Below are 13346 nucleotides of genomic sequence, written 5' to 3' on the forward strand. Positions count from 1 at the left end.
AGACACCAGTAGCCTACGAGCTACTTGTTAACAAGCTTAAGGTGATGTATTGATATTAGCTAGCTAGTCATCTTTTAGCTAACTTTACCTGCATCCAGCAGCTTTACTCAACTAAGTCGGTTAGTTTGGGGGAAAAACTGTGAAAAGTTATTTGCGTTTTGCTGGTTTGCTGCCGTGATTCTAACACAAACCTACGTAGCTCCGCCCAGCAGCAGCAGGTCTCCTTCACAGGTGGAAACCCAGCGTCGTAGCGCTCATGTTGCGTTTAAAGGCGGCTCGGAAAAACAGGTTTCCACATGTTAACAACGGATTAAACAGTTTTAACTGCTGATAAAAGTGACAGAGGACACAGATATGGGAAGTGCGGAAGCTCCTACTGTATCAAATTGACAGAGCAATAACAAAGAGTTGGCCAATCTAAGGTAAAAACCTAGCGCATACAACGTTCATGTTTTTTTTTTGTTTGTTTTTTTTTCATCCAGACGGCTTCCCGCGCCCCCCCCCCGCAATGGCACGGCGCGCCCCACAGTTTGGGAACCTCTGCCTTAGAGAAACTAGTTGAACACTTTTGACTGATCTGCACAACCTTTGGGGCTTTTGTAAAAGTTTTCTGCATCTGAGCAGAAAAATTTCCACTGCATGTTGCTGCCACCACCTTATTTTACGGAGATGTTATGTGCAGGATCATGTACAACCATACAATGTGATTTGCTTTAAGACAAAAAAGTTCAACTTTGGTCTCATCTGACCAGAGCACCCATCATAACATGTTAGTCTCCCTGCATGGCAGTTATTTTGCCTGCTTCTCTGATTAACACTCTCCTTGCCTTGGCTGTTAATTTCTATGTCAGGCCAGGTCTTGGTAGGTTTCCACTTGCAGGAGATGAATAGAGTCCTGTAGGCAGAATATTATTTCAAAAACTAGATGTTATTTAGTTATCTGAGCAAGGGGAGCTGGGTGAACGACTAGGCCTTTTATTATTTTTATTTGCGAAGACAATTTAAAACTAACCATTACATTCAGCTTAACAATTATGCAATGGTTTGTACAAGACTCTCACAAGTTTCCCAATAAGACACACTGAAGTTTTTGGTTGTAAAGTGAAAATGTGGGGAAAAAAAGAAAACAGTTGTGAATGCCTTTCCAGGGCAGGTCTTGTATTGCTTAGTTTTTTTTATGGATTGTCCAAATGTCCAGAGTCAGCAGGAAAAAAAAAATTGCTGGCAAACCTTCCATGAAAATATTTCTAAGAATTTGTTTGTGTGTTAATAAAACACATGAACCAGCCAATTAACCTGTATTTCCCTCATGTGCAAAGTCTTTTGTTTATATCAAATCCTATGTCGCTATGTGGATGATAAAGCAAGTTGCAATTTCTAAACAGGTTCATGGAACTAGGAGGAAAAAAAATTATATTTTAAACAATATCCTCAATTTCTAAATATTTCCACGGTACAGTTTCTATTTTACTCAGAACAACCTTTCTAGATGCGCTTCTTGGAAATGAACTTGCGTAAAAGGAGTGTGTTTAGCCCATTCTCCCCCAGGCTAAGAAAAAATAGGGGAAAACATGCAAGACCTTTGCTAAAACTTTAATAGATGCACATATGAAAAATACGTGACTATACTATAGAGGGAAGCAAGGAACAAAAAGCATAATGGAGGCATAGAAGGGTAAGGCTGAGAAGTAAAAGTAAAGTCTTATAGAAATGTTTACATATACATAAACACAGATTATTTTGTTGTTTTTTTAATATTATCTTCATCTTCTTATGTGTCTAGAATAAAGATATGATAATGATTTAGCTATGAAGGTTTGGAGATTAAATAGCCTAAAAAAACACTGTGAACAAAATACGAGTGTTATTTTAAATTAGTAATAGGCCTATTCATAAACCAATTTCAGATATCTTGAAAATTTGTTTGGTGAAACTCGTTTCATTTTAAAACGTTCTGCCATGGTTAGTCTGTAGCGTGGGGCTAAATTGTCATCAGTCAGTTGACACCAATTGACCCATTTTGTTGTCATTTGTTGCACCTTCAGCGTAGCTTTGTAACCTGTACAGAGAAGAACATGACACATTTTAATTTTTAGCTTTGAGACGTGTGTTAATGAACGCACCGTCAAAAACCTGTTCAGCAGATAAGTAAAAGGAGCACACTTTTCACTCGGTAAATATGAAAGAATGCTCCTGTTGTACACTCTTTTTGTACTTAACACATAAAAAGAGAAAGAGAGGAAATAATCCCTTGTACAACAGGCAGTAAGCTTAAGCTGTATCCAACTATATTAAGGAAAAGTTGAGTGGAAGAATAAAGTGGATAAGTAGCAAGGATAGCTACAACCTTGCCTTGAGTACCATTGAGGAAATCCAAACATAAAGCTGAATTTTAGGTTTCTATCAGTTGTAAGTCAACAAAAAAGGAATTGAGGTCAATATTTAATACCGTGTCTAATTAATCAAACTGCAGTTTTTAAATTAAACTACTAAAATAAATGATCTAAATATTCCAAAATCTAACTCTGGTAACCCTGTGGTTCCTGTCTTTGCCCTACAATCAGAACAATCCCAGTTATGACACAAACTGATCAAACTCAAACGATGTCTGAACTATGTGGCCAAAAGTATTGTGGCTCCATCTAGTGGCCAACATGGAACTCCCACATTCATTTGTTAAACAATAGCTCAAGGTTATGAGCTCATATGTACATAGTTCATATGAGGACACGCTAAAGCATTTTTTCTGCAACGCATACCAACAGCAACACGTAGTTCACAGAGCCATAGTAATATATATTTTCAGGACAATTCAAGAAAATACAGTTTTAAAGTCAAGCACTGCAAGGTTCACAAATCAAAGCAAGAAGTCAAAACAAAAAGTCTAAAATAAACCTCTTGGTCATTTACATAAAAACATCTCCATATCTGAAACGTCACATTAAACCACAACCTGAACAGACAAGTCAGAGAAGTGCAAGTTCACTTTAAAGCATAGGAAATACAATAAATACTTAGAAATACTAACACAGTGTCATCAAAGATAATTTACATGCCTTTGCTGGAAAGCACCACATCCTCTATAATAAATATGACAAAAAGTTAAATATTTCTGTTACACTTCTTTGCTTTTTGAAAACGCTTCATTCTTCTCAGTGCTTTAACAGACATTCTGCTGTCTCAAAGTCTTAAAGAAATGTTCAAACATAGTTGTTTCTGGACATTGGTGATACTTCATACATCTTTAATCTTTCCAGATCAGAAAGTGTTTGGTGCAAGCATAATAATTAGAAGACAGGTCTAACACAGTGAGGTTTTCTTTTTTTTTTTTTTTTCTTCCGGGAAACCAGCAGATACTTCTAGAACAAGAGCAGTTCATTTTTCAGTCATCAAATGGTTAAGCCTACATCCTCTGGATCTCAAAAAGGCGCACGTCAGTGTCATACCAGATGGGAGGATCCACATTGCTGCAAAAAATAAACAAACACAGATAAAAAAAAATAATAATAATTTAATCAGCAGAGGTGGTAGATCCTGATAGAAAATTAATTAAATCAAGAAATTATTCTTTGGCGTCAATTTACAAATAGCAGAGAATCCCACAAGGCTCAGTATTTGGGTCGACACAGCTTTCTTTTTACATGCTAACAACTGTGTGGTGTCAACAGGAGACAAGGCAATCATTTTCGCAGCTAAGTGTTTCCTTATGACCCCAGGCTCATCCATACACTTTGACTTGTAATTTAGATGTTAAATCATGGATGCCAGAGACTTTTCTTCACCGAATGCCTGTAGTCTTCGCCTATAGTTTCCGTTATGGCACACGTCTCCAGAAAGAGAAACACAGCATAACTTCAAAAATAATTTGGCAACAAACCATTCAGTCAGAGTTAAAAGCGTCCACATCATATTTGATTCACATGGCTATTGTACAAATCATGTTAACTCCTTAAACTCAAGAGATTCAGATTGTCAAAAATTTAAACAGCTGATTGTATACTGTTATCAAAACATTTTAAGCATTGCCTGGTTTCCTTAATATTATTTGTATCATAACTGAGCTACAGTCATGCCTGACTTACCGCAAGTAAACAACTCCCCACATGTAAGTACGAAACCACATAGCAGTGCCGGCGTTGGCTTGATACTTTCTGATGAGGATGGGGTGAGGAACCGGCAACAGGCCCACTAACGTGCCATGCTGAAGGAACTTCAGGATCTCTGATTCATCTGTTAGCCCCCGGGAGAAAAAGGAAAAGTTTTTTTTTTTTTTTTTTTTTTTCTGACAATATTTATTAAAAAGTTCAACGACACTTTTCCATTTCAGGACATGAAACCAACTTGTCAATGCAGATCTTTTCCACCTGGGGAACTAGTACTTGTAGAAGACGCATGATAGTCTGAAGGGGCAACTTGCATTTCCAAGATAGGATCTGGGATAAAAGGAAATATTGATTTGTTTACACTGTTAAAAAAAAAAAAAGTTTATCTAATAACCAAGGTTTTACAGTTTGCTCACCCATTCTGGGGTAGGAGTCCATAACGATGTCGATGAGGCACTTGACAAACTTCTTTCCATCTCTGCTTCAGTGTAGAAAACATCCTGATAACACCAAGAAAAATATTAACAAATTTGACATTGAATTTGTGGACAACACATGGAGACAATAACAAAGCACCTACCTCATTGTCTCTGCCTGAGTTTGACTCTGTGTCACTGGTCCCAGCGGCTGCACTCTGGTCTGAGTGGACCGTCTGTGGAGAGTCTAACTTTGGGATCGACACCATGGTCCCGTCCTCGGATACCTGTGACTTCTCAGTCAACTTATCTATGCCTGAAAGAAGTCGATGACATTACAATAACCAATGAGGTGGCACAGGCCGAATCAGCTGTTTTGGTGCTAGCTGCTTACAGTAATACAAGCTGTTACTGGATTTATTTTCATCAGACACTAATGGAACACGTTTAAAATGGTCTAATGAGATACGGACTGTGTAAAAAGTGCTAATAAATATAGTTGACATATTGGATATTCAAGATAGAGCAGCTTTGGTAGCTCCAACTTTCCAAGGATCGTCTGACTTTTCAGTTCAACTGAATGCAGCATTGGGAACCAACTAAACAGAAAGCGTTTTGGGCTTTTTAAATTTGAAAATAAAATGCAATCTTCAAGAAGGTGATTGCTATTTTAGGCCGCTGCAAGGAGATCCGCTAATGCAGATCGAAGACACAAAAAGGAGATCCTACAGATGAAGCTTTACTGCACGGTATAATCTATATTTTATAGGCAATAGATGCGTTTCATGTCTATAATCTTAGCTCTTAGTAGCTTGAAGCTGAAATGGGTGTAATTGAAATTAAAAAGCATATGCATGGCAACCCATTGTGTTAAATAGAATAGAGTTGCAATTCATGCAACTACATTTAGATCCAGCTATATTAACTGGATTGATTTTCTTACATATTTTTGTACATAAAACTTTTTGTAACTTTTTGCAAGAGGTGACACATACCAGTCGCCAACTGGTATGTGTTCAACAGTTTATCATCCACAAAACGTTTGAAATTCTGCAGTTCAGTCAAAATGTACATTTGGGCTCATATATTGAAGCCTTTGTAAAAAATAAATAAATAAAGAATAACAGTTTCAGATCTCCATGTTTCACAAACGTATCTGAATCCTGATATGTCATACGGTTTAAAAATTGTTGCGTTATGCAACACATGGGATGACTGAGGCCTCTGAGCAGCAGCTGGTGTTCTAGTTCAGCAGGGAAAACAGGTGGACAAAAAAAAAAAAAAAAAAAAAAAAAAGAGGAACCTCTTTACGAGCTGTAGCAAAAAAGTGGTTCATAAAACATTTAACTATTTCAGGTCCAAGAGGAGTGTTTGCTTTCCATGAAACCACAGAAGCTTTTATATTGACTGTTTAACGACTGAATCCAAAGTATTCAGTCGACATGAAAGTACCTGGCATAGCGACCAGGCTGGCCTTCAGCGTGCCCGGTTCTGCTGGCACCGCCGGGCGGGAGCCCTCCATGGACACAGTCTCTTGGGAGCTTGTGCGGGAAATCACATCTGGTGACTTCTTCTTCCTCTGCAAAGCCTTCTGGATTGTAGCGGGGTCAGAGGGCAGATTGGCCAGCTGGTGGAACACATTGCGCTTGCGGATGATGGCATAGACAAGATTGCAGTTTCCTGGCCAGAGAGATAAAAATTATTATATAAATAGACGTGCAAAATTAAAGCGTTTCAGCAACACGCAGAGCGGATCCAGCTTACCATCAAACTGGTACTGGATAATGTTGTTGAAAGCCTCAAGAAGGAAGAAGACAAGGTGGTGGTTCTGAACGGTGGAGAACAGAAACCAGGTGGTGGAGAAGGCCTCCAGCAGGTGGAGTAGTTTATTGGCTGCTACCATGGACAGGCTCTTCAGGTAGGGGGAAACTGTAAGCAACAAGAAGAAGAAGAGCAGATGCAATACTTGGAGAATTCCTATGACCTTAAGCCTAAAAGATTTAAATATTATAGGATTTCAGCAAAAAAAAAAAATATATAAAAAGAAAGATGCCAACTTACCATTTACAATAATTGTGAGCAGGCAGTCGAAAAGCGGTTGGAGGCGCTGGTGTCCTGTGGTGATGATTTTGTGAAAAACCTAGAAAACAAAACAAACGTTGAGACTTCACGTGACTCCAATCAGCGGTAATTGTTAGCTTTCCGGATGCAGAATCCCGTCTCACCACTATCAGCAGGTCTGCGTGCGTCCCTGTGAACACCGGGATGTCCATTGGAACATGGAGAGAATACGGCTTATTCAAGCGCACGCCAAAGTTTCTCTCCCCGCTCAGCAGGAGCAAAATAAACACGCCGATGTGCATGAGTCCAACACGAGCTGCAGCCAGAACACAACATGCTAAAGAAGTTGAGGCATTTGACATATGAATATGCTTTTATCTAAACTATGAAAGCATATTTCCCTTCTGTTGCCGCAGAAGGGAAAGGATTTGTTATTGTTTTTGGTGTAAAAAAAAAAAAAAAAGAAGCAAGAAAAGCAAACCATATACCATCACACATACTGTAATGCATTACTTGGTGTTGACCTGCAACATAAAATCCCAAACTTACATTGATCTGCCCTGGCATCATTCAGGTAATAGAGAATTGGAACGAGAACATCCAGCACATCACTGCTCTTCAGGACGAAAAACAAGAATTTCTGTCGAGTGAATCATACAGTAAAAGTGTGTTACTTAACAAAAAAAAAAAAAAAGAGACTTCACTAATCTTTCACTTTATTTGAGTGCTCTTCAACCTTATTGAAATCGCAGAGTTTCCAGAAAAGCACCAGCAGTTCTTGGTGGAATTGAATTTTCTTGGTGGAGTGGGGCAGGTACGTCTGAGCCAGAGGATTGGTCAGTAGACGAGCGAGCCCCTTCAGCACAAAGTCAAAGTCCTACCGATGGAGGAGCGCAAAGAAAACTTTCAGTACAAGAAAGAAATTGACCAAAATTGTTTCTTCTTTTTTTTAAAAAAAAAAAACAACAAAAAAACAAACCTCTTCTCTGTGAATCCTCGACAAGTAATTGACAAAGAGGTTTTCAGGGCCAGCATTCTGCAGACAGATCAAGATATTTATTTTTTTCCACAAAAAGAGATAAAACGAAACATTGTCAACAGGTCTCTTGTTATACCTCTAGCTCCTCTATGCTGGATGACGAAGCGGCGGGTCGGGGAGCTCCTCCATCGTGCTCCAGCGTCACAATAAGAATCTGCACAGCCTGCTCCACCAGCTGCTCCCGGTAGTCTGCGAATAGCAGGTGGTTGTAGGGGATACCGTAGCCCACCGGATCATAAGCACAGACCACATTGAGGAGAGATGTGAACAGAGGAAGAGCATGTCTAATAGGAGGAAAAAAAAAACATAAAAAAAAAACATGAAAAGACTGTTGGAGAATCACTCAAAAAGTGAATCTCAGTAAACACTGTTTGCTGTTTGCCAGCTGTGTTAAGTACAGAAGGAAAAGGAAAACTCGTCCATGTCGACATGTTGACAAAATGATGTGAACAAACAATAAGTGTGAAATGTGGAGAAAAAAATAAAAATAAATGGTTGTTTTGTACACATTGACAGGTCACCAGTTCATCACAGGACTTTTCCAATTGACTTCACTCAAGAATTTAAAGTTTTAAATAAATTGAATTTGGGTTTTATTAGCTGTACGACATAAGTACCAAAGTTAAAAATCACAACACATGAGATATACGTCAACACTGAATGTGATGAGTCTATAACTTGAGTTTCCCTAGTGGAATTTAAATAAATTAATTATTCAATTTAAAAAGGTATCCAACCGTAGGTGGACGATCCCATAAAAGCCCGTTACCTATTCTCTGTGGAGCAGAAGAACGTGACCCAGGGGTTGAGGACGCTGTTGTCGGGTGAAGGAGGCAGGTACATGGCCTCTGAGAAGCAGGTTAGTAACAATCTCAGCAGCTCTGCCCTGAATGTCAAAAAAAAAAAAAAAAAAAAAAAAAAAAGGGATCATCGCAGGACGGAAAGGGGAAAATAATTCTTATTCTGTGATTTAGGTGTTGTCAGGTGCAGAAATGTAAACCAAACTTACCTGTTGAGGTCATGGATGTAGTTAAGAGGCGGGGACTGTGCAAATCCCACCCCAGCCTCCCAGATGTACTCACAGCTGTCTAAAGACTGCATGTTCTCCACCGAGTCCTGGAAATAGTCACAGCAAACACTTCAACTTGAATTTCTTTAAGCATCGCTAATGCCTAAACGAGAAACATTGCATTAAAAAAATGCCCTTTAGTAGACATAACACCTGTTCACTCTAAGGAACATATAATGTGTTGGTCTCGATCTGTGGAAAGGAAAGCCTCAATTTATCCTCCTTTCAAAGATAGTTGTTCTACATTTCAGTTTACAGTCAACATGTGATTAAAAAAAAAAAAAAAAAAAAAAAAAAAAGCACTGCTCATTTACGCCGGCTGCCTGGCTAGACATTCTTTACATTCTGGAAGTGGAAAGTTGACGTCTTCCTGGTGCGACCGGCGGAGAAACCTGTCACTATCTCTGCATTCTGCTTCCAGCAAAACTCGAGGGACAGGTTAGTGAGGCGACTTCGGATCAGGAAGGAGGAAACGGTGCTACGAAAATAGCTCTTACCTTTCAATCATGAGACAAGATTAGAGTGAGGCTCGGAAGAGACAGAAACTATTAAACTATTCCCGACAATGCTATTGCTGCTGCTGCTGGGAAAATGACAAAATGAATGGCATTTTAAATTAGATTGCACAGTGTTCAGGACATTAGGTACTCACAGGGCCTCTTCTGTGACTGTGCACAGTGAAGTCAGGGCAGAAGAGCAGGTCGGCGATCGCCAAGAGCAGCGACTCAGCCAGTGGTCGGGCTCCATCATCGTCATCCAGCTCATCTGTCTGAAAAAAAAAAAAAAAGATGGCCGCAAGAACCTTTATTTGCATGTCAGAGCTTTGTGCTGTATGCCAAAATAAATTATTTAATGTAATCTAAAATAGACAAGAGCTCCTAAAACTTTAACAAAAGGAAGCTGCTTTGCTATGTTATTCCCATGCAGATTGGTGCAAGGAAGGGGCAAAAATTGCGCATTACAGCTGGAAAGAAGCAGCTTCAAAAACTTAAACAGGCCACAAAAAGCACAAAAAGCAACTGCCTTTGTCATCCCTTATGAGATTTGCAGAACCACAAAGAGACCCTATAGACAGGGTGCACTAGCATCTTGCCTGGGTGATTTGATCACATCAGACACTAAATACAAGTGTGAAATGCATCTGAATTATTTTAGGTTGGCTTTGCCATAAAAGATGGATACGGACTCACTCTGAACCACATGAACCACATGACCTGATGTGAATCCCCTCAAGCAGCAGTTATTACCAGAATGTCTCTCCATCTAAATTAACTCATAGTTGGAGCATTTTCTTTGTTCATAAAGTGATGTAAGCAAAAGCTCAGTCCTACTGGATTATATTTTTCTCTCGAGAGGATTATTTCTTTTGACTGAAATACATATAGCTTCCAAAAAAAAAAACAAAAAAAAACAAATGATAACACGTCAATGTTAAAATGGAAGAGCAACTATAATCTGTTAAACATTAACGAGAATATCCTCTGTTGCCACTCACCCCAGCATGTCCTGCACCAGGCACCGTTGACCAGAAGAACCCTCTCCAGTCTTGGTCCTCGAAGATGTAGGGAAGAATCCGGGTCAGGATGCGAGTGCAGTTCAGAATCACCTGCTTCTCCCTGTCGGTAGGACAGCCGGACTCTGCTCCCTGCACCAGCTTCTCCACCGCCTGGGAAAAAAACAAACAAACAAGACATTGTGACACTGTGTATTTCCGGCCAGTTTTACTCTTGCTTCAAATGGATTTTGGGTGCAAAATGTATAATGTAAGCTATAAATCTAGGACATTTTGCTTTATATAAGGAGCACTGTTTTTGTTTTTGTAGACAATTACTGAAAAAAAAAAAAAAGTGAGCATTATCAAGAGTGTGCCAGAGCTTTTGTCTAAAGCAGATAAACCCTGGTAACAAGCTTTGCTTGGAGGACTCTGGTCTCCTTGCGCTTTATTTAATTATGCTGCACGCCTGTGTGTGTCTGTTTTGTTTCAGATATGCAGCTTCAAATGGAAGCTGGAAATAAGAGACAGGAAGCAGAGAAAAAGGAAGGGGAGTTGACTCATTATTCCCACATCTAAGTGGACTTCCAAAACAAGAAGGAGGAGAAGAAGAAAAAATCCCGCACTGGCTACAACAACGTTATAATTTCACTTCAGCATAGGGATATCCTCATATTCTTATATGTTTTATGTTCTTTCGGTGTGTACCTTATAGCAGAGGGTTGCCAGGTTTGACGGCGACTCCTCTCGAACAGCTCTTATCTCTGCAGCTGGCACCAGAGCAAAAACATCCTGGACCGTGATGGTGGTGTCTGCCCAGAACTGGTCCCAGAAGGCATCCTCTGTGGCTTCCACCGGCTGAGGAAAACACGGACACATTCAGTCGACAGATTCACCAGATGAATCAGATTGTAGACGCAAAAGTCAAACGGAATGTTTACTCATTTTTATTTGATAAATCTACTTATCTAACCTGGTGGTACACAAATATCCATTATCTTAATGGCAATGTAAACACTGAAGCTTGTTCTAGCAACAGTGGGAGCTTTCTGCTGCGCACCAACCTCAGCCTCCACCTGCCGCATCTGCAAACGAGTTTATTCCCGGAATTACGTCATCAGCTATGATTTTTGCTGAACGCCACCAGCAATTATCGTCAAACACGGAATATGTAGGCTAACGCCAGGACAGCACGGTTATGGTTATTTGTTTCCCAATCCAATTTGTGATATGTACCACGCATTTTTACGGCGCTTTTAATCTACAGCTTCACAATGACAGTATAATCTTATCTCATAATTTTGCGAAATAAAAAGGTTGTGTTTTAAAAGTCTGCTTGCAGCCGGAGGTTAATTTTGTTTTGCTGCTATTTCGGAGCCGCTTTCTCATCTACGGAGCGGTGATGCTCCTCGGTGCGCTCTTGCGCTCTGATGGTAATAATTTGTTCCACTGAAGCACACACACATATGTATACCTGCGTTTTGGTCGTGAGCTGGATCACCGCTTTCCTGAAATTTAGCTTTGAATCGCTGCTTCCCATCGCGGTCGATTCCCTTCAGACACGCAAATCTGCTGCCGCTGAGAATCCCTGTTAATCTCACCTCCGTCCTACGCTTGAGTCATTGGTGGAGGCGTGTTTTTTTCTTTCTTTTTTTTTTCCTTTTTTTTTTTTAACTATTGGAGGGCTGGAATTATGGAGCGCCTGAAGTGCCAGATTGTTAAACATAAATTAAATTGAAAATAAATAAATAAATAAATAAATAAATAAATATGTCAAATCAAACTGTAAACAAATAAATGGGATGTCCATAATCAACTGAATGGATAAATAATTAAATAATGTTTTGCAGAAAATTAGAAATTCTATAAAGGTGTGTATTTTAAGTATTACCATTATAATTTTATGGTTCCTTTACTATAGTGGATGAATTTATCTGCTAATTAGGCCTGCCTCTTGATACAAATCAGTAAAGACGTCACAAAAAATAAAACAAAAAATAAATGCAAGTATGATGCCTTTCAGCCCAGAAGGGCGAGGCAAGAAAGAGGTTATATATTTCTATATGGTTTTAATAAATACATTCAATATTAAATTATTTATTTTGTAATTTATTAATTTGATTTATTTTTTAAACTTAACTAAGACACATTTCCAAACAGCATAATTTGGTATACTTCCTTAATGTCTATGTGCTTCAGACTGAAATATCTGGTTGGAATTGTAGATAAAAGTAAGAAAATAATAATAATCTTAAACACCCTGTGAACTTTAATCTAAATGTTACTAGGATGAAAACACCATAAAGATTAAAAATCTATTTTTCAAAGGAGTCCTGGCCAAAAGACACAAATGCAAATATCTGATATAATGATATAATATTAAATAAAATATTAAATAAAATTCAATGTAGTTGTGATCTTCTAAGAGATTGATAATCTATTTTGAACTTGTTACATTTGTTTCAATAAAATAGAAAAGAAATCGTAAAAACTAGAAAGAAAACCCTGAAGCACCACGATAACCACGATGGAGTTTTTATATTTTTTTCTGGATCCTACATTTTTGGCTATTTCCATCAATGAACGTTATCAAAACGACTCATTAGTTGTAATAGCGACTTATCAAATTTTTGCATTGTCTATGTTGATCGAAAACAGAGTGCTCACAAACGTTCATATGTAGTATACAAAAACAGCTTCACTAATATCATAATATTTATATGAAAATAACCTCCTCTTAGGCGGGATCCCGCTCTTCTCGTTCATGTAAAAGAGTTGGCAGACTGAATCTGCTCGGACACGGATAAGTCAGTAGACCCTGCGCAGCCGCAGTGAGTTGTAAACACAACAGTTGCGGTTGGCTGTATGTTCGAGAGCTAGCTAGTCTGAGCTAAGGTCTAGGACGTATATCGGCTCTGGTCATATATCGACATTTTAAGTTAAGTTAGCAGTATCGTGTGGGACTTTTGCATTAGATAACTCTTACATGAAATGCTGAGAAAACATTGCTAATATAGAAAAATACGTTAACTCGCCATGACGTTAGCGTTAGCTTGTAACCAATGACAAAGCGCCTGAGAGGAATTGTTAACCAGCTAGCGAAAATTTTTGGTGTTTATTTCCTGTTCAACGCTGCTTATGCTTGATTTTGTGGCTTAAAACAGTA

At 38.8% G+C, this 13346-nt stretch overlaps 1 protein-coding gene across 1 annotated transcript; it reads right to left on the reverse strand.

The window, feature by feature from the left end:
* Positions 1-2775: 2775 nt before the first annotated feature.
* Positions 2776-11809, reverse strand: hid1a (HID1 domain containing a). The gene is made up of 19 exons (XM_015035139.1): positions 11655-11809; positions 10889-11038; positions 10184-10354; positions 9341-9457; positions 8629-8735; positions 8389-8505; positions 7696-7903; positions 7560-7616; positions 7317-7457; positions 7130-7220; positions 6745-6896; positions 6581-6659; positions 6284-6448; positions 5972-6199; positions 4684-4835; positions 4520-4603; positions 4342-4433; positions 4083-4241; positions 2776-3467 (listed from the first exon to the last, which is right to left on the reverse strand). The coding sequence occupies exons 1-19, from the start codon at positions 11718-11720 to the stop codon at positions 3404-3406; spliced, it is 2400 nt and encodes a 799-aa protein (XP_014890625.1). The 5' UTR covers positions 11721-11809; the 3' UTR covers positions 2776-3403.
* Positions 11810-13346: the final 1537 nt, after the last annotated feature.

Source organism: Poecilia latipinna, unplaced genomic scaffold (genome assembly GCF_001443285.1).
Source record: "Poecilia latipinna isolate Pla-1442-1.1 unplaced genomic scaffold, P_latipinna-1.0 Scaffold325, whole genome shotgun sequence".
NCBI classification, from domain to species: Eukaryota; Metazoa; Chordata; class Actinopteri; order Cyprinodontiformes; family Poeciliidae; genus Poecilia; species Poecilia latipinna.

Excerpts from the sequence above, each read along its gene's own strand:
- hid1a (XM_015035139.1), bottom strand. The coding sequence starts at position 11,720 with ATGGGAAGCAGCGATTCAAAGCTAAATTTCAGGAAAGCGGTGATCCAG. Across the intron at positions 7,904-8,388 it reads TTCTGCTCCACAGAGAATAG|ACATGCTCTTCCTCTGTTCA; the intron begins GTAACGGGCTTT and ends TCCTCCTATTAG. Across the intron at positions 7,617-7,695 it reads CCAGCATAGAGGAGCTAGAG|AATGCTGGCCCTGAAAACCT; the intron begins GTATAACAAGAG and ends ATCTGTCTGCAG.